At 43.9% G+C, this 21,374-nt stretch overlaps 2 protein-coding genes across 2 annotated transcripts in view; one reads left to right on the top strand and one right to left on the bottom strand.

Moving 5' to 3' along the window:
• LOC124062343 (ankyrin repeat domain-containing protein SOWAHC) overlaps nt 1–10,697 on the bottom strand; it is a 34,050-nt gene extending 23,353 nt beyond the window's left edge. Inside the window, exons 1-3 of the mRNA XM_046395031.1 lie at nt 10,551–10,697; nt 9,062–9,195; nt 3,434–3,634 (exon numbers count right to left, since the gene is read on the bottom strand). Coding sequence (XP_046250987.1) covers nt 3,434–3,436 — 3 coding nt within the window. The 5' untranslated portion in view covers nt 3,437–3,634; nt 9,062–9,195; nt 10,551–10,697. The remainder of the gene's footprint in view (nt 1–3,433; nt 3,635–9,061; nt 9,196–10,550) is intronic.
• Nucleotides 10,698–16,037: 5,340 nt separating this feature from the next.
• Nucleotides 16,038–20,217, top strand: irx5b (iroquois homeobox 5b). Its single transcript, XM_046395364.1, has 3 exons — nt 16,038–16,552; nt 17,470–17,875; nt 19,074–20,217. The coding sequence occupies exons 1-3, from the start codon at nt 16,319–16,321 to the stop codon at nt 19,724–19,726; spliced, it is 1,293 nt and encodes a 430-aa protein (XP_046251320.1). The 5' UTR covers nt 16,038–16,318; the 3' UTR covers nt 19,727–20,217.
• Nucleotides 20,218–21,374: the final 1,157 nt, after the last annotated feature.

Here is a 21,374-nt window from a genome sequence, read left to right on the forward strand (position 1 = left end):
CCTCGCTGTGCCCCCCCCCCATCCTCACCCACCACCCCTCAGTCCTGAAGCCTTTCACAGCTCCGGCTGTGCCACAAGAAGGCAAGAAGATAATAAAATCAGCTCATTCTGTGTGGAGGAGACATGAATGGGCTCCTGTTTCATCGCCAAACTCTGCGGAACAAAGTGGCCCTCCGTTAGCATAACAAAAGCCTTTCCCAGCCACTTCCACCCCTCCATCTATTCATCCTGTCAAAACACGGCCGCCGCTGGGCTTTTCCTCCTCTTTCTCACCCCCCCTCCTCCCCCAGAGATCCTCTGACAGCTACAGAGGCGGGAGGAGAACCTCCCACCTCTCATCACCATTTAGCAGCGGCCCTTTTGTAAGCCAATTGCCCATCCTAATTGGTGGCGTTTACAAGCCGCTACGTCAAAACGGCGGGCAGTGAAATCCTGCAGAGTGGGCGATCAGTTAGAAGAGAAGGAGGAGAAAACAGAGGGGTGAGGGTGAGGGTGAGGGGGGGTCTGCAGAGTCGCAAGGCCGGTCGGAGGAAAGAGAAGACGCACCACTAAAAAGAGAAGAAGAAGAAGAGAATAAAGACGACACTGAAAGACACCAACTTAACCTCGGAGCTCGGATGTCTTTTGTTGTTTCTGTCTCAATCACGTTTGTCAACAACGAAACAGAAGATGAGATCAAGAGAAAATTATGAAGTCCCAGTAATTGTTCATTTCCTTTGGGATTAAAAGAAAAAGAGCTTTTTACTTTATCGGACTAAATGATCTCACAGACTCTTGATCATCCAATCAGCGTCGCTGTGCTCCTCGAAGGGAAGACGTTTCTGATGATGAAAAGAAGACATATTGATCCCCGGGGGTTAATTCACTGAATAACTGAATGTTTCACTATTGAACCTCAGTGTTTTAATTTGCTTTACGCTGTAACGTTGTAGACAACAGTCACCTGACGCTGAGGAAGGCGTGTCCGGACTGCTGGTCAGAGGAAACGCCGTGAGGTGTGTGGTAAACTGCGTTACCTGGCCGACAGGTGATGAAGACGACCTCTGCTCGTGTTCGCTCTGAACCCTGTGAGAGCTGGTCAGCCAAACTTGACCATCACATGACAGAAGTGACAGAAATGCTGCTGTGGCAGCTCAGTGTCGTCAGTCTGTCAGTTAATTGTCTGGAATATTAACATAGAAAACACCTGGAGCCACAGCTGATTTATTCTTACAACGAGGCAGAAGCCCATGAGGGCAGGACTTCCCCTTTAATTACACTCGTCAAATCAAACAGCAGCCCTGCAGTCACAACTCGCTGAGTCTGTCTGAAAATTAAATGTTTCTGAACAGCCCAGAGAGACGGACGGAGACGTATTAAAGACTCTGATGAAGTCCGCTTCACAGACGCATGACTAAGCTTTATTAGCGAAAAAGACTCCCGACTCCTTAATCCCACCGCGGCTCCACTCTCGTTTTTAATAATTGTGTGATCGTGTTGAACTTTGTAGTGGGAGAAAATATTACATCACACACATAACGCGGCCTGTTGGGTCCACGTGTGTGTGTGTGTTGGATCTGAGCGAGGCGGGACAACATGGCGGACCCGCCGGTCGACCGCCTGCCTCTGTGGATGTGAAAGGTTTTCAGGTGATGGCAGATCCCACACACTGTGCTTTTCATTTCATTCGTTTGTCTACTCTAAACTTTCATTGAAGCAAAATTACATTATTTTAATTACATTTTACATTTTATATTTTATATGCGCTCCTTCAAATGAACACTGACTTGTGCTACTTTTGCATTAATTAATCAATAAAAACTAATTAATATTGATTTGTGTGTCACTTTGTTTAAATGACTGCTTCTCTTTGGTCTGACTGTTGATTTTATTGTACTGATTTTAAAAATGCTTTTAATCCCTCTATTTGTTTTAATTGTTGTTGTTTACCTATTTTACCTTTTTTTATTGGTTTTATTATTACATATTAGATGGTTATTACTCCCGTTGTTGTTCTTCTGATTCTGTTAGCTATCGTCAGCTGATGGGTCGTCTGTAAACACCTGAAATCTGACAGCAAAACTGCACTTTTAAAGGGCGAACGCGACGCTCACAACAGCGCGGACAGAACGAAACCGTTCGGATGAGTCGTGCTGGAGGCCTTCCCTTCATGTAAGTAATGAAAAATCTCGCACACATTAACATATTAATTGAGGTTTTCCAACAATCGTGTTTTGCTGATGGATGCATTCAAATCAGGCTTTCGGTCGGAGGAGACGCTTAATGAGCGCGGAGAAAGATAACGACTTTGTCAGTATGTGCTCTTAGTGTCGGGCCTTTTGGAGAGAAAGCACTTATCTCGCCCCGGGAACCCCGGCTTATGTAATCTGCCCTCTCATTCACGGCCGCTGCCATGCGATTGTTTGAGAAATGAAAAAGCCATTTTGGAGCGAGCGGCCGGTTTGAAAGGAGCCGCCTGTTCTGCAGCGTGGCCCTCGTTGTCGAAGCCTCACGGGGGTCACCGGAGGTCAAGGGAATTATGATTACGCTGCAGCCTCGGCGCTCATTCGTCGGGCTCCATATTGGCCCCAGTGACCCCTCCATACAGAGAGCCCTTTTTGGCTGCTGATGAAACTAGATAGCTCTGCAGAGGAACATGAATGTTTTGTTAAGAGGGGAGTATCGCCGTTGTTCAGTTCAGGAGGTTCATCTCGACAAGATGGAGGTCGTTTTTCTTTATTTCTTTTCGCTGCTTCTTCACAGGGTTTGTTGGGCTGAAATCACAAATGCGGTTTGAAACATTTTTCACACCTGAGCTCGAGTCACACAGGTGAGTTGGTGGCTGGCTGGACAGACGACACCAACACTAAACATCCAAGGTGACAAACAGATCCTGTTAATTATTACACAGCCTGCGGGGGAACAAGTACTTCAGTGCCACAAGTAAAAGTACTCCTTATCAGAATTTTAAATAATTAGATTATAATTAAAGATGCATTCATGTGTCTATCACTGTAATGTTGTAGCAGGGAAAAGTGGAGCTCATTTGAACTACATTAAGTATTATACACACATACTTTATGTATTAGGCTACATACATAAAGTATGTATGTGTATTATATTTTATATTTATGAGTTTCCTGGCAGCTCATCAAATCATTTTCCATCTTCAACTCATCTCTGAGTGTCGTGAAAAACATGGCCGAGTCATACAGATTGAAGTTTCTCACCATTCCACAAACGGCTGCGATGCCGAGTGGTTTCACAGCTGACTGCTGGGGCAGCACCGCGGGGCATGGTGTGTTACGCTCCACATGACCTCGATAGTCATGATCAGTAGATTAACCACCAGGTGCATTTCAATCGGGACCTCCAGAGCTCATCCCACAAGTTCTCAATTAGCACCACAACATTCATAAACGATTGGCTAAGACGCAGTTTGTGTTTCACTCACCATCCTGGAGATGGTGGGCTCACTGGCCAGAGACAAGGAGTCGCTCTTCAGAGACAGCAGGTCGGAGCAGGCCAGGTCTCCTCCGTCACTGCTGGAGCTCAGACTGGGCTCTGAGGGCCCCACAGAGATCACCAGGTCTGCAGGTCTCTGTGGTCTCTGAAGCTCCACTGCTTCTACCAGAGTCGCTGCTGGTCGCAAGGTCTGGAAAACACACGAGGAGAAGCATGAAACTGTGGCCAGTGCTTGACTGAATAAAATACTGGCCTTTTTGTCAGTGGTTTACATGTCTTAGCAGATGTTAAAGAATTATTATCTCCCATTTCCATCCAGGTGATCACTTTAGTTTCTGTGTTTGTGGCTGTAAGGATCACAGCTAAGTTACTGAATGGAAAACAAAATTCAAAATGGAGGAAAAAAATCTTTAAATTAGGGAAAAAACTGTTTTAAAATGTCTGATTTCCATCATGAATCCCTGAATCCTTGAAATTTCCATCATTAGAACTTTGACTGGCGCTTGTTTTGGACTTCCTGCTCGATGCTCAGATTATGTAAAACATTAATGATTAGGTATCTGACTTATTTACAGGACATTTTTACCTCACATAAAGTAAATCTGGTGGATTACAGCATTTTGCTCTCCAGACCTCCAGTGAAGAGTTTTGTGAATCCATTCAGTCTGACTCTATTCGCTGCCACATCTCTGTGCTTCCATCACTTTGCTGATGTTACTGAATGATGAAGCCGACGTGAAGATGAACGCACCTTTCCTACCTGCTGTACACGTACCGTCTGACTTGAACAAGTGCGATACACGAGGAACAGTCCCGACACAAACAGTACAAACGAACTCCACACAACACAAACCACCAGTCATCTCTTCCAATCTTCACTCGTGTCCCTCACACTGCGCCGAGCTGCTGCCGAATTAGCATATGAGAGAGTGTTTACAGCTCAACAAAATGTCCGTCTGCCTCCCTGAACGTGGCGTTCATCTTCATACGTGGCTAACAGGACGAACTGGCTGCCTGAGCCTGTTGACTACAATTAGGCCCCAGTTGGCAAGAGACATCAGCAGCGACAGTTTAACATCTCACACAGCTCAGATTGTCCTTTAACTGTTTAGGACTGGTGTCCCAAGAGACCTAATTACGCCTCTCCAGTCACTATTGTCCCGGCCACACACACACACACACACACACACACACACACACACACACACACACCGAGTGGAAGAGCCTGATAAAACGTCACACCGATCATTTTGATTTCAGCTAATTATTTAAAGTACTACATCACTTTTACAGTAAACAATAATGACACTGCTTTGCACTTCAGAAAAGGTTCCTGCTTGGCTTTTAATTCAGATGTAATCATCACATAGAGGCCCGGGGTTTACACTGGCTTACTTGTTCTGCGGTGAAGACCAGCGTGTTGTGTGTTTCAGTGGTGTCACTGAGGTTTAGCGCACACACGGAAAAACACCGTCAGCCAATCAAATATTCTGTCAGGCTGTTTAACTGTGCAACCTGTTCACAGGATAAGGAATATAATTTTATAAAATACAAATAAAGATTCAGATTCAGATAAAGGAAGAGAGTTTGGTCCAGATCATATTTAGCCTGATGTTAGCTTAACACAAATGCTATAATGGTTAGCTGTCGTCGTGGGAGAAAAATTTGCCCGTCAAAAACTTTATTATTGACGTTCTCTTGCAACCTAGTCACTAATCTTATATATTACATTTCTAAGCTAAACTAATAAGCTGCAAAGCTAAATAAAAGCAGATATTAAAACAGCATATTAAACCTATTAATACAGCAAAGGAAATAAATACAGTTATTAACACAGAAACATGAAATATGGCAACTGAAGTGAGCTTGGGTTAAGATTTTGTGTCACTGTAATTCTGTTCTGCTGTACTGAACCGTTGACATTCCTCTTTTTGGATTTATTCAGAATGCGTATTTTGTGTTGAAACGTAAGCTTGTGTTAGAAACAGTAAGAAGATTATGAGATGAAATATTTGATATTCAGTGTGCACAAAAATCGTAAGTCGTGTTGGAGGACACATGATGTTTTCCTCGATTTGTACCGGGTTGTTTTTACTCAGACCTGGTAAGGAAGGTTAGCTTGGATGTTGCACACTCGTACATGTTTGTTTAAATTGTCTTCATGTTGAGATTAATGAAAATTGTGGTTTTTTTTTTAGCTGCGTCGTTCACTGTCTTTTTACTTCAACGTGTATGTGTACGTGTCCAGGAAGAGCTAAACTCAGCCTGCACGAAACATGAAAACAAGCTGTCTTAGCCGCTGTGTTAGGATTTTAATTAACAATCACTTCACTCCTTTGAATGAACAGTGAAGTGATAAGGATCAGTGGGAGAACACTTAAAAGCATACATGTCTGATGTACGGTGTTTAATGAGCAGGTTCTCAGCACTACATGATCCCTGCTGTATGTACAGCGAGGACACGTGCGGGAAAACGATGTGTTTGGGATCCTCCTGAGGTTTGTTTGGGGGGTCTGACTGTCATTAAAACAGGAAAAGACCTCAGCATAACATGACGTGCAGCGGGCTTTAATTGGTGCTGCTGACTGTCATGTGCATCATCAAAGTGTCCCGACACGTAAACGCCACGTGCAGTACATGCCATTAAAGCACACTGAAGTGAAGACTCGGCAGCGAGGAGTGAGCAGTATGACGTTTAGGTGAACGCACGAAACAAGATGGAAACACTTCCATTGGTTACAAGTACAATACGAGTCACCAACGAAGAAGAACGAACAAACAGGATTTTACTTTAACTTGCATCTGAAATGCTTCTGTAGTGGCAGATTTGATGCTTCAGACGGCGAGGACACTTTCTGAGTTAAAGTAAATGAACAGAGCAAAGAATCATGGAAAAGCCAGTGTAGCATCTCCCCTTAGCTAACAGGAAACGCTTGACTGCAAGCCAAGACCACAAGAATCAAGGAAACTGGGGTCCATGATTAAGCAGAACTATCTAATGCCACGTGTGGCCGAGGGACTGGTGTGCTTTGTTTTGTTTTTTTTAATTATTTAATTCTAATATTTTGTTTTTTGTTTGTTTTTTTTCCTTTTGTTCTGCTTCCTCTGTTCTTTTCATTACAGCCGTGAATGTGCCCAACATACATATAACTCCATGGTTTTTGCTTTGCATACAACATGAAGCTGAAATCATTTCAGATTATTTGCAGTTGGCACAAGAGCAGCGTTAAATGGTTCAGATCAGTCAGCCGGTCTTTCTGGTGGGTCTACAAAGCCAAGCATGGAAACATGCTATTGCCGATTTGGATGCAGGTGGATCATCTTTCTGTTCTCCACTGTTTAATTCATTCTAACAAAGTAAGCACATAAAGAGCCTTCAAGAACCCTGGCTTGGGCTCACAAACTGATCTGCACTGGAGCTTCAGTGGAAGCCAAAATTGCAGCGTACATGTCAGACTTCACTTTCCGCCTCAGCGTGACTGCATCGTGAGCATCACATCGATCCTCTGTCTCCTCCATGTCTCAATTTGTTTTTCATTTCAGCACCCTCCGTCCTCAGTAACTGAGGAACTGATTTGAATGTGCTGTGGCTCAGCAGCACTATGAAACTCAGCTGTGTGTAGGCAGCGTAACGACCTCTCCAATAATCTGCTGGATTTAGCAGTTCTTCTGGCTGCGGCGGACTTGATGTGACGCTACAACAGCAGTCTGGAGAAGGCTAATAACAGCAGAAGATGGAGGGTTAACCCTGATAAGGTGCTGAATGGACCCACCTCACCCCCCTCCCTGCCTGGATTGCCATCTCCCCATTTCCCATGCAGTGGAGAGCATATCCCCCAGTGAACACTCAGGCCTGTAAATTGTTTATCAGACACTAATGCAGTAGCCTAATCCTATTTGCATTCATATTAGTTCCCCCGTATCACCATCTGAGGGAATTACTTATTTGAATTCTTCTGAGGGGTAAATAACCTTATGCATGATATCAGTATCTTCATAATTCAGATCAGTAAAGTCAATTTGGTTTAAGTGCTCCTCCGCCGCATGCCGGAGAGCTTCTGAGCAAACTTATTTGGAGGCGGTTCGGATCAGTGAGCGTGTACACATGAGGGCGGGTAATGGGATCTATCAGAGAAACGCTGTACGAGAACTGAAACTCTCACATGTTTAACCCCTCAGAGGCAGATTTAAACACGCAGTCAGACCCGAGCTGCTTTGTGCTCACCAAAACCAGTCGAAAATCTTTACTCATTTGCCCTGAATGTGCTTCACTTTAACCTTTCTGATGTATTCTGTTGAAGCCTTTTCCCAGTTTCTCTTTTGTCTTTTCACTTCATGTTATTGCTGGCTCAAGCAACTTAAAACTCTTGGATCTGATTGGTTCACACACTCTGCGTGAGACCTGACACCAGCACATCTACCAAAGATATCACAGTGAAGTCACGTGGTGTCGAAAATGGAAATCTTATTTCCCAATTAGGAAAATTCAGGTTAAAGTAGAGCCAACAAAACAGAAAATTTCATATAAGACTTGACGACTTTCACGTCACATACGCAGAAAAATGCTCAATGAAAGCAAGTGTTTGATAGAATTTGGTTAACATTAATTCATATCAGTTTGTGGATTGAACCTGAGGTCAGTTAGGAAGGTTTGCGTTAACCCTGATGAAAGCAACAGGTCTTCTTCGTAGCGTCTTTGTTGTTCACACATTATGACTTAAAAACTCACAAACAGTCAGAAGAACGACTTCCGGTACAGGAAGTGCGACCAGTCGAGGAGCAGGTGGGCGAACTGTCAAATTAATAACGACCACCTTCGGCACAACATTAGCTAAAACGTTAGCCACAGCGAACTCGCAACAGGCTCGACTAGCTTACCGTGAGTGGCAGCAGCACAGCAGCTCGATGTCAGAAACTGGAGCAGCTTCGCCGATAAATCGACTGGAAAAGTCGCAGAGCTTCAAACAAGGTTGTTTCTATTTATTTCACGAAAAGTCCTCAAAATTTTGATTTCTAATTTAAAGCCCTTTGTGGTTATTTTTATGCAGAAAGAAATAAGATATGCGAATGAGATTTGTTTATGAAGCAATAAAAATGTGATAGAGAAAGCAAAAAAGAAGACTGTCAAGAAGTGACGTTTGTGAGATCATTTCTCATAATTCAAAACACAACGTTGTGGAAATCTTTAAAATAGTTCACACACACTGAACAAATACATTATTGAAAACATTCAGAGCATCTTAAATCAACGAAGTGACGCGTGGAAACGAGACCTGAATACATAATTACAGCAATAAACGCACAAACCCTGAGTACAGTGAGGCGGTAAGACAGAAAAAAGGGGTTTTGAAGAAACAGAAAAAAGGCAGATTGATGAAGAAAAGCTGTCAGGACGGCTGGGCTTTGAACTTGATCAGAGACATCGTTTAAACAAAGAACAAAGACAGCAAATATGGAGAAGAAAGTGCTACCTGTGAGTGCTGAAAACAAAGGGTTTGAGGAAGACGAGACATTTGGCACCAGCCACGTTAAAGTGGAGCAGTTGAAGCCCATGAATATAGATGAGAGGCGGATGTGCATATTATTTCCCATCAGGCTTTTCTGTCTCTGCACTCACCTCCTCTGCATGAGTGATCACCAGCGCCGGGAGGCTGCCACCTGGCTCCTGATTGGCTGTGGTAGTCGGGTCCTGGTCCCGGTCGGAGCCGGTGTGTCCCTGATGCCCGGCTCGGTCCTGATGCTGAGGTGAGACTTGGTGTAAACAAACAGAGAGAAATCAGACTTTTCAGTCCACACATCAGGTCATTTTATGCATACAAAGACTCGCCAGGGTGCAGCTGCTGACCCGAGTCCCAAAAACTTAAAGGAACATTCACCCCAAAAATTTAAATGTAGTCATTATTGGTATTTAGTAGGCATTTATTTAGTCATTTCATCCACATGCCGATGAAAAGTCGGCTGATGCTTCTTACTTAACAAAACACTTCTGATGCTACGTTTAGTACAGAGTCTTTTAAAGGGATAGTTCATCATGTTGGGAGATATGTTCTTTTCAAGACTTATTCAAGAAGCTTTGGAATTAATACTCAAAAGTATGTTTACATTTAGTTCTATTTTCAGTTCAATTTCAATTCAGTTCATTTATATGGCACCAATTCACAACAAAAGTTATCTCATGACACGTTCCAATTACAGCAGGTCTAGACCAAACTCTTTAATTAAATTGTAACATAGAGAACCCAACATTTCTAATCAGAAAACACAAAAAAATGGCGCAAATGGTCATTTGAGAAACCCAAGCAGTAATTTTTGTGCCATTACTGGTTTAATAAATGACGTAAAACAAACAGGTTTCTATCTGTTTTCCTCAGAGTATCGACTACTAACAACACAGTATAAAAGTGTGAGTTTTTTCTTTCATTTAGTCTGTAACAGAGAAGTGAAAGCAGATGGAAATGGTGCCAGGCTGCCAGACTGACTGGACCACCAGTCAGCCTTTACAACATGCAGTCATCATTTACTGCACACCTTAAAACCAAAACCCAGTCAGTTTAAATTGTCATTCGGTTAATCGCACTCTAAAAATGCTGGACTCTTCTTCTTGTCGTATGTTTTCTCTGTGCTGGTCCAAACCTCTCGTATCCATTAACACTTTCTTTCACTGCTCTCATCGTCTCAGGCCTCAAGCTAACTGGTGACACCCAACAACACTTTTACATGTGCAGAGGAGCAAAGAGTCTTTCTGAGTAAAGGTGTGATCACACTTGAACGAGCATTTCCTGCCACAGTCTTTAGGTGCAAACTTTGACCCACTTCAGTTCTAACTGCCACATTCTCACAGACGTTGTTTGTGGTGTTTCTCCCAGCTGTACCAATATTCAGTCACCTCCTTTGAAGCCCATTGTGTCTGGTTTCAGTGCAAACAGACGTATCACCAGTGTTCACACCAGATTCAGAAACATTTTTATCTTGTCAAAACCACAGAGTCCTTCTGGGCCCCCCTCTCTCCCCTTCATTTCCTGTCATCTCTTTCTGCTCCACCAGCTCTCTACTCAAGATCACAAACTACATTTGAGTGAAAGTTAAGTCTCACAGTTTCTTCTCACCTCCATCCAGATCCACCCTTTGACCCAACTTCTGGTTCTGCTCAGGCCATAACAGGTCCTGATCCCGGCCACTGGAGAGATTGGACTCCTCAAGTGAAGCTCTGGTTGGATTCTGGTCTACTCCCTGCACCTCTAGCTGGTCCCGAGGTGTATTATGTTCATCCTCAGTACTGCCTTTGTCTTGTACTTGAACCTGGTCCAGACCAGAGTGAAGACTTTGTTGCTCCTGAACCCGTTTGAGAGTCTCGGAACTCTTGTTGTACTGATCCTGGGGTTTCAGGTCTTGCAGTGGAGCATTGTTCAGAGGAAACTCTGGGAAATCCTCCTCCATCATCAACTGATAGGGAAAGTTCAGCTCTGGAACGAGATATCCAAAACACTCAGTGACAATTATGTTCTTACTTGATCTTTAAATAATGTTAAATGTAATCATGTTTAGTTTGGCTCATGTCCCATCTGCTAACATGGAGGGAGTTTATGAGCTGTACTGCAGCCAGCCACCAGGGGGCAATACACGTTCTCACTTTGGGGGGGCTCTCGTGTCGATCACCTTCATAAACAGTCAATGGTTTCACCACTGAACCAGTGACTGTAATACCACCAGACTCTCTTTAAAAATCAAACTGTTTTGAGTTGTTGAGTCAGGAGTAAAAAGTATTTACAGCTAATTAGCCAACGTTAGCATGCTAACATGCTAAACTAATAATCATAGCCTGCTAAACGCCAGCATGTTAGCCTCATTGTGACCAAGTTAGCATGCTGAATTTAGTATTTAGCTGAAGCCTTACAGAGCTGCTAGCACTGCTGTGGTTTATCTCAGACACCTTAGATATACTCTGGTCATTGTTGCTCAGTTAGCCTTTCAACTAATGATGGTTCTTCCTTGATGATCACTTTAGAGAACGACTCTATGGCAAGCCAAAATAATTTTTCAGTCAGAGTGGGACACCCCAAAGCATTTGTTTAAAATGTCTAACTCTCTGATGTCTTCTTTACATTTGGTGGATGGCAGATAATATTTAGTCAATTGTAACAGTAAACAGAGAATGCAGTCCTAATCTAAACCAGTTTATTATGAAATCTAAAGTGTTTGTATCCCAGCTGAGCCCACAATCCACTCTGCAAAGTCTCTTCATTCACAGCAACATTTCTAACACTTAACAGAGAAATCCCACGGGTGGTAATTATGTCTGAGCTCACATAACAAGGCCTGCATTTCATACTTAGATAATAACTATTAAAAAAGAGTGTTTTCCAATTAATTAAACACACTGTCTTTAAGTAACCTCTGGACATTAGCCCCGTGGACTAAACTAATTTATGAGGTACTGGGGGAAAACAAACCAGCGCTCCTTTCATGTGAAAATCTGAACAAAAGAGTCAGTACCATGGAGAATAGGAGGGGAACTGCACTTCACATTTCCCTGAATATTCAACTTTGTACATGCAAATTGTTAACATAAGTTTTTGATATGATAAAACCGCACTACAGTGTCATTTCATGGGCAGGCCTACTGGGGCTCTCGACTTGGCGATGATGAAAGAGTCATCTGAGCTTTTCCGAACCATTACTTCATACTGCAGGAAGCTCGCAGAGTATTTAATATCAGACTGAGGAGAAGCCTCTTGAGTATCATTACCAGCAGAGGAGAATAAGAGGTGCATTCACCTCGGCCGCCGTGGAGCACTTTAATGAAAGATGCTTAAAAAAGCGTGAAAATGCCATCCCTAATCTACTCGACCCATCTGTGGAGGAGCAGCTTAAAATCGCATCGCTCGCACCATTTCACCCCGTCAGTGCAGTCATGCTCGTGATGTGCTTAGAGAGGCTCCTTAAGGAGAATGTTTTCACATTACTCAGGCTTCATTATGCCAAATCAATATTCGTTTGGCATTGCAGGTGATAGACTCCACCTCGAATCGAGGCTCCGTCCTCACAGCGCTGTACAAAACTGCTCAGGAAAAATATGAACCATTTGAATTACAAAGGAAACTATGGGGAGAAAATGAAAATTAAAGGAGTTAAATTTCTGGTGCTGATGAGAATCTTCACAAATCATTTAACTCTGGAATCTGTTTGATTTAACTCTGTCAACAAAGAGTTAGTGTTAAAACCCAGAGAGTATCAACTCCTGAACTGAAACTGACACCAGGACCTGGATTCACAAAACATCCTCAAGCTACAAGTAGCTCCTGTTGGGCCGCTCCAGTGTGGAGGATTTAGGGGAAGATATGGAATATAATATCCATAAGTCTGTCTTCATTAGTTAGCAATCACCTGAAACTAGGAGCCCAGAAGGGACTGGCCAAATGCTGGCTTTAGTGGCCACCATAAAGGAGTCTGAGACGAGGGGTGTTCAGTTGGTTGCAATACGCAACCTCATCACTAGGTGTGCGTATTCCACAACGTATTTTAGCTCTACAAGCAGCTCCTCCACACTCAGATGATACACATTATGTAAAAATATGACACTGAAAAGATTAATTAAAAATGTGACATTCATCTTTTCAAAGCTAAAGGTGAAGACAGCTGAACTGAACACAGCCTGCAACTGATGGAGGCCACTTTGAAAGCACAAAGCAGCTAGCTAACTAGACGTCGCAAACAGTTTCAACTTTAAAATTACATAACAGACCGGATGACACTCAGTGACATAAGCATTCATAAAGACTGCATCATGATAACGACAGATGACACGTCAGTCTTATGCACACCCCTTCAAATGAAGAGTCACTGGAAGAAACGCCAACTGAGGGCAGCTGCATAGGCAGGTCTGCAGCCTTAAATAGTTTAGTAATTAAGATCAACAGCAATTAATCAATGAAGCTCGTGACAGCAGCCGTCAGCTGCTCTCACCTGTAAATCTGGAAATCCCTGCTGCAGAGCCTGCAGTCCTGCTGCTGGTCCAGAAGACAGTCCACCTGGTGACTTCATCACAAACAGACCCATAAGACACGTTTTTCTGGCCGTTTTCAGCAATAAAGAGTGACGCCACTTTCGCTCTCCTCCTGCTAGGAGGAAAGTCTTCCTTCAGCCACCCTCCTCGTCTAATTATAGGACCCACAAATCAGATTAGACTGTGGCTGTGTGAGCTGAGCTTAAACACACACTGACCTCACATTAACACACACACAAACACAGCAATATCTCAGCAGCTGTTTGTGAAAGAAGGCAGCGGGAAGGACTGAAACCACAACACGTCCTCATGTCTAAATGACATCACCACAAGCTGTATTCAAACTCACCGAGCTCAGCAGTCCCCTCAGCAGGGTTTCAGTTTCAATTACATTACAAATACTGTTAATGTCCCCTCGCACCCGCTACATGACAATAATGTATGGGCTGCTTTTCTTCTGCCCTGGTTCATGTCCAGCAAATCATTGTTTAACTATTATGAGGAGGGTTTGACATGAAACAACCAAGATGGCCGCCAGAGGGAAGCTGGCATGGATGCTTTACTTTGAGCAGGATATCAGAACCAAAGATGGCGGCTATTGCACTTTAAGGCGTCAGCAGTTTTACAGACGCCTCTTTGGTAAAGAAGACTATTGGGGAAAACGCTTTTGGGCTGCAGTGGAATTTTTCACTGCAATACCACAAGTGGCCACCAGGCAAAATTGGAAGGAAAGCTGAGCAGCGCCGTCATATCTAGGTCTCAATATTACATTCATGAACGTCGAGTATAAAAAAACATTGCAAAAAAAAGAACACTTTCACATCTAACTCAGTGAATTAAGGGTTTAGAGGTATTTTTTGTGAGTTTTATTTTGCTTCTGTCAAGTTTGAATGTAGCAAGTTTTACGCTATTGTGAGATGTTAAATTACTGTTTTTGTAAATGGAGTCTGGTGGCTTTGGGGCAGAGCCGGCCCTATCCAATGTGACGCCTTAGGCGAGATTTTATATGGCGCCCCCCTCCATCGGCAATTTACATACGCTTACAAAAGAAATCGAATAGCATTGTTTCTACCGTTGTCTTTAATTTATAAGTCACCCAACATGTCACCCAATTTACATGCTTAACAAATTACAAAAGAATACAAAAAAATCAGAAATAAAATATAAATATCCTTAGCACAAAACAAATAATATTATCTCTCTATATGTAAACATGTATGTTTACAGACATATCGATGCTACACCATCACAGCTCATCTCTGTAGTTCACACTTTCCCATTGCTTAGTGCTACGTCACACCTTCAGTTGTTCTGATTGGTTGCAGGGCAAATTAAAAATAAACTGAGAAGTTCCAGCTGGACACACGTCTGTCCAGTTATATTCAAAACTAAAACTGGCTCCATGTTGACACGAATATGTTTTTGTTAGCAATAAAAACTATAATTGTGTAAAATTTGGAAATTCTTTAGAACGAGTTTCTTTTACTGTTGACACTTTGAGAACTTTTTGCTGATAATAAATTCTTTTACTTGTAACTGGGTGCTTTTGCCATGTGGTTTTACTACATTTATTTACTTTTTATAGCATGTAAACCATTGATCAGACATTTTGTAGGACGTGTACCTGTCTCTCTCTCCTTCAGTCTCTCTCTCTCTTTCTCTCTCTCTCTCTCTCTCCTTCAGTCTCTCTCTCTCTTTCTCTCTCTCTCTCTCCTTCAGTCTCTCTCTCTCTCTCCTTCAGTCTCTCTGTCTCTCTGTCTCTCTCTCCTTCAGTCTCTCTCTCTCTCTCTCTCTCTCTCCTTCAGTCTCTCTGTCTCTCTCTCTCTCTCTCTCTTTCTCTCTCTCTCTCTCCTTCAGTCTCTCTCTCTCTCTCTCTCCTTCAGTCTCTCTCTCTCTCTCTCTCTCTCCTTCAGTCTCTCTCTCTCTTTCTCTCTCTCTCTCTCTCTCCTTCAGTCTCTCTCTCTCCTTCAGTCTCTCTCTCTCTCTCTCCTTCGGTCTCTCTCTCTCTCCTTCAGTCTCTCTCTCTCTCTCTCTCTCTCTCTCTCCTTCAGTCTCTCTCTCTCTCTCTCTCTCTCTCTCTCCTTCGGTCTCTCTCTCTCTCCTTCAGTCTCTCTCTCTCTCTCTCTCTCTCTCCTTCAGTCTCTCTCTCTCTTTCTCTCTCTCTCTCTCTCTCCTTCAGTCTCTCTCTCTCTCTCTCTCTCTCTCTCTCTCTCTCTCTCTCCTTCAGTCTCTCTGTCTCTCTCTCTCTCTCCTTCAGTCTCTCTGTCTCTCTCTCTCTCTCTCTCTCTCTCTCCTTCAGTCTCTCTGTCTCTCCTTCAGTCTCTCTCTCTCTCTCCTTCAGTCTCTCTGTCTCTCCTTCAGTCTCTCTGTCTCTCTCTCAGTCTCTCTCTCCTTCAGTCTCTCTCTCTCTCTCTCTCTCCTTCAGTCTCTCTCTCTCCTTCAGTCTCTCTGTCTCTCTCTCTCTCTCTCTCTCTCTCTCCTTCAGTCTCTCTCTCTCTCTCTCTCCTTCAGTCTCTCTGTCTCTCTCTCCTTCAGTCTCTCTCTCTCTCTCTCCTTCAGTCTCTCTCTCTCTCTCTCTGTCTCTCTCTCTCTCCTTCAGTCTCTCTCTCTCTCCCTCTTCAGTCTGTCAGAGGCTTCAGCTCAGCTCAGTTCAGCAGCAGCGGAAGTGGAAAAACTTGCAGCAGAAGCGCACAAACTAAACCCAGCGGCCACCTGCGATGCTCCTGGATGCTCCTCCGCTTTTAAACCTCCTCTTCCCTCTTTTTCTTCTTCTTCTTCTTCTCTTCTCTCTGCTGTCCCGGGGAGACGCACACGTTCACTCTCCGATGTGAGTTCGTCCGTGCGCAATAGTCCGGCTCCGTGCGCGCCGTCATGGCTTACCAGCCTCAGGGTTTCCTCTTCCAGCCGTCCGTGTCGCTGGCTCTGCACTCCTGTCCGTCCTTCGGCTCCGGGGTCATCTTAGGGCCGAGGACGGAGGAGCTCGGCCGCTCCTCTTCGGGCTCAGCCTTCGCTCCGTACTCGGGATCGGCGACCTCTCCCGGCTTCAACTCGCACCTCCCGTACGGCGGGGAGCCCCGGGCCGCCGCCACCCTCAACTCCTTCGTGGTGAGTGTCCGCAGCGGAGCGGGCGGGTCCAGCAGGGGTTTGGGTTTTAGTTCTGGGAGTTTGTGGTGAAACCCAATTGTCACTTTTGGTGTGTAAACGGAAAGTGTGCAAAGCGGGAAAAGACGCTGCGTTTTATCACACCTGAGTTGGGTTTGAAAGCCACGAAGCTTTGGTCCTTTGTGAGAGGAACTTAAAGTTTCACGAGTTTAAAAGAAACCACAAAATGTTATTTTATTTTTACCAAATAAACAAGAATATTTCGATTCTCTTCGGTTTCTGTCTGTGTGAAGAATTTCCCGTTTTGATCTTAAACCGCATTTCAAAATGATTTTTAAATTTTCTGTCTCTCTTCTGCACTTCTGCTTTTTTTTCTGAAATTGTCAAAATGTGAATCTGATTTTTGTTGTCATTTTTATTTGTCTGTTTTGTTTAGTTTTTCAGTCTTGCTGTGCTGAAGAGACTTGAATATTGAATCTGAATTTCTTTATTTTCATTTATTTGTATTGAAGCACAATCCAACAGCAGCTGTGAATTTCATACAAACTGACTAAAACTGAAGTTTTAATGTGAAAGATTAAATGTGATGTAGAGAAATGTGTTAAAGTGTTCTAATCATGTTGTGATTTCAAGGTGGCCTTCTGCCTGGACTGTTGTTTTCATCCACAGTCCGTGTGCAAATTAAATGTTGTTTGTCTGTTTTAATTAAACTTTTCTTTCACCCTTCAGACCCGTAAAGATTAGGAATCTCCTTGTCAGAGGCAGGCTGCCAAGAAAACAGCTTCAGCTTAAAGCTGCAGACAGAAAACACAGTGACGCCGTGTGTGCAGAGAAAACACTGAAAAATGACTGAAAGACAAAACAGAAGGTCTCATCAGAGTGTTTCCGCTCAATAATCATCACATCATGTCCTCTTTCAGAGTCCTGGTTATGATCCGTCCTCGGGCATCTCCGGCTCCTTAGATTACCACCCGTTCGGGGCCCTGGGGCCATACCCATACGGAGACCCCACCTACAGGAAGAACGCCACGCGGGACGCCACGGCCACGCTGAAGGCCTGGCTGAATGAGCACCGGAAGAACCCGTACCCCACCAAGGGGGAAAAGATCATGCTGGCCATCATCACCAAGATGACCCTCACTCAGGTGTCCACCTGGTTCGCCAACGCTCGCCGGAGGCTGAAGAAGGAGAACAAGATGACCTGGACCCCCAGAAACAGGAGCGAGGACGAGGAGGAGGAGGACAACATCGACCTGGAGCGGAATGACGAGGACGAGGAGCCGCTGAAGCCCAACAACGACGAGCCGGAGACGAAGAGCGAAGCCGGTGAGTGAGAGGAGGAGGAGGAGGAGGAGGAGGAGGAAGGTGCTTTGTTTCAGTCCGTGGTGCCTTTCAGCTGCAACCTTCAGTCCTCTAATCGATTAGTCAAAGATTAATCAGCAGCAGGTTTGATTACTGACTGATCGATCGGTCAGTTCAAGTAAAAATGTCAAAGGTCTGAAGAGAATATTTTCAGTTTTTTTATGACCGAATCTCTTTGGGTTTCGGATTGTTGGTCGAACAAAACATTTGAAGACGTCATCTTGGAGACTGACCTCAAACATCTCGACTTGCCGTTGCAGACCTAAACGGAGAAGTTATTCCGCGACAGGCTGCAGCAGATTCAAATCCTAACGGGAACATTTGATTCAGCTGTGGGGGAGAATTCAGGTCCTTTACTAAAGAGAAAGTATCAGTACTGCACTAGAAAAACACTCCATTAGTAGGAAAATACCTGCTGTGAAAATGCTACTCAAGAAAAAGTGTGAGTGTTATGAGCAAAATGCACAAAAGCTAAAAGTATATCATCATTTATAAGCCGTTCAAAGGCTTTAAGGTAAAATATGAAATCTTAAATTAATATGAAATAAAATGTTTACAGTAATACTACTCACACTGTACTGCATTTTTGTGTGTCCCGAGTATGTGGAGACAATAAAAAGCAGGTAGTTTCAGAGGAAAGGTGTACAGTTTGCATGATCTGCTGTAATCACTGAGTGTTTTGTCATCAGCAGATTCATCAATCGATCACATCAAGAGATTGATTGGATGTTTGATCTGTAAACTGTTAAATGTGAAGTCTTTAAATGTCTCGATTTGTCTGATCAAAAGACCAACTTCCCCCAAAAAACAGTAAGAATAAATTACACAAAATTATTAATCGATCGTTAATATTTTTTATTGGTTAATTAATTTTTGCAGCTGTAGTTCTGTTCAGAGCGTTTTCATTTGCTTTGGTTCATTTTGTGTTTGTTTTCCATCAGCCAGAATTAGTTTGTCTGGTGAATATTTGTTCATTATTTAAAAAAAATAAACAAAGATGATCAATCAATTTGTCGTGAAAATAATCTGCAAATTAAATGAATATAGTAACAAAAATAATTATTATTTCCAGCAGCGTGTGTGTGTGTTTATGTCAGCGTGTGTGCTGTCCTTCCTCTCCTGCTGACCTCCTCTTCCTCCTCTTCTCCTCGTCCTCCTCCAGCCGTCCGCCGCTCGCCGTCCGTTGGAGACTCCTGTGTGCTGATGTTCAGAGACGACAGCGGCAGCAGCAGTGACGCCGATCGAGGGTTCACTGACGCGGACTTTAAAGACTCCGGGGACGGGAGGCCGCCCCACATCCCGGGCCACACCTCCACAGGGGCCCCTCCCCAGAACTCACCCCCGGGGACGGTCAGAGTGCTGGAGCCAGAGCACACGCCGGGGCCGCCGTCTAAGGAGCACGCCGACTCCTGCAACGCCATTCAGGGGCCAAACCCGGCCCCTAAACCCAAACTGTGGTCCCTGGCAGAGATCGCCACATCTTCGGATAAAAGTAAAGGATCTAATGACTGTTCACAAAGCGGAGGGGCGGGACAGCAGCAGGCCTCAGCCCACCCCTCGTCCACAAGCCGGACCCCGTTCCCCCACAGCCCCGCCCTGCCCCGACACCTCTACTACACCGCCCCCTTCATCCCCGGATACTCCAGCTTTGGCCCCCTGGGGCCCCTGCATGGCAGCCCCGGCTCACACTTGGCCTCCACGACGCATTTAAACGGATTACACCAGACGATGCTGCAGAGAGCCGAGGCCATAGCCAGAGACTGCAAACTGCGCAGTCATGAACTGAAGAAAGGCATGACGAACATGCAGACCTGAAGGGCCGTTAAAAACTTTATTTACTCGGACCGTTTGTGGGATCCTCCTCAGAAACACCCTGGATATAAAAAAACTATTGAACAGAGACAAAAGGCCCATCTGAGGCCCCTGACTTTTATTTAGAAAAACAAATGTTCATTTTTAGACGCAGTTTTTCTATGTTGATAAGATGTAATCTTTGTAGTGCGTTTCTGCACAGAACATGAAGCATCATTAAAAGATAGTTTTATTAATACAGAACTGACCACCGGCCATGTGTCAAATTAAATTTGCCTCAAATCGAAGCTCGACATTCAAAACTGCTCAGGAAAAAGATGAACAGGAGCTTTTCAATTTGATTTATTTTTCCAGGAGAACTTCTCCTGCTGGAGAATAACAGTTTAACCACAGTTTGAGGAGGATGTTTGCACATCCCAAAAAGTCTAAAAATTGATTGAATTCAGCACTTTAATTAAGTGGTTGGATCAAAATAATGTAATTCATCGTTAAGGATGAGTTTAAAAATTTTAAAAGACAAAAGCCTCGTCGGGGGGCGCCTGAAAGGGAGGCAAACATACCGCAGGGCTTGAGTTAGAGTCGTTACAGGGGTCTCCTGATGGTTTTAATTCTTCCTGTCTTCATATTGGTTCCCCCGTAGTCCCATATGTTGGTGTTAGCATGTTAGCATCTATCAGATTAGCTACAACATTTTTCACCTCCTCCATTTTCACACTGAACAGTCAAATTTCACAGTAAACTGATAAAACGTATCAGAGAGGGATCTGAATGAGGGGAGGAGCAGTCAGTTCACAGACAAACAGGAGCTCATAGTGTGGGCGGTTAAGACTGTTTAGATTTCTCTGCTGCTCGCTGCAGTAGCTAAAAATGGTTGTGCTAGCATTAGCATTAAGCCAGTCCAGTTCTGTTATGACTGTAGGAAAGCAAACAGTGAAGAGTGAAGCTCATGACAATCAGGTTAAGTCGCACTGATTGTGTCACGTGAAGGTTTCTGAATCGAGAGCAGGGAAGGCGGACTCCACCATTAACAAGGAAAATGCTATACAAACTGCTAATTACCAAATGTGAATGTCAATACATGAAATCTGACCATAATTATCAAAAAGGCAGTCTGGGTTCACGAAAATTTAAAATCATTTTTAACTGGTTAATCAGTCCTGTTTTTGCTGCTTGTGCTAATTTAATTTAATATTTCATTATTTACTGCTGAGAAGTACATAATTATTATTATTATTATTATAATTTTAGTCCTGTTGTCAGTACTGGTACGTTACCTTCTCCGTGCTAATGAAAAGGTGTGAGTCGCAGTGTAAATGAAATACCTTTGGACTGCTGATCAGACAGATGGGTATTCCCATATGCCACCTTTCTGTCACAAACTCACCGTGAAAGGCAGAGGAAAGACTTTTAAAAAGGTAAAAATATAATACGGATGGATAAAATAGATGAAATCAACTTATCCTTTGGAGGTTCACGGGGGGCTGGAGCCAGTCCCAGAGGACAGTACACCTGGACAGGTGGCTGACACATTCTCACCCATTTTACGTCTCCAGTTAACCTGCATGAGTTTGGACTGCGGGAGGAAGTCGAAGCCGCGCCAAGACGAGGAGAACAACCAACCATGCGACAGATTCGAACCAAGGCCTGCTAA

The sequence above is a fragment of the Scatophagus argus genome, chromosome 7, assembly GCF_020382885.2.
Source record: "Scatophagus argus isolate fScaArg1 chromosome 7, fScaArg1.pri, whole genome shotgun sequence".
NCBI classification, from domain to species: Eukaryota; Metazoa; Chordata; class Actinopteri; family Scatophagidae; genus Scatophagus; species Scatophagus argus.

Excerpts from the sequence above, each read along its gene's own strand:
- irx5b (XM_046395364.1), top strand. The coding sequence starts at position 16,319 with ATGGCTTACCAGCCTCAGGGTTTCCTCTTCCAGCCGTCCGTGTCGCTG. Across the intron at positions 16,553-17,469 it reads CCACCCTCAACTCCTTCGTG|AGTCCTGGTTATGATCCGTC; the intron begins GTGAGTGTCCGC and ends GTCCTCTTTCAG. Across the intron at positions 17,876-19,073 it reads GGAGACGAAGAGCGAAGCCG|CCGTCCGCCGCTCGCCGTCC; the intron begins GTGAGTGAGAGG and ends GTCCTCCTCCAG.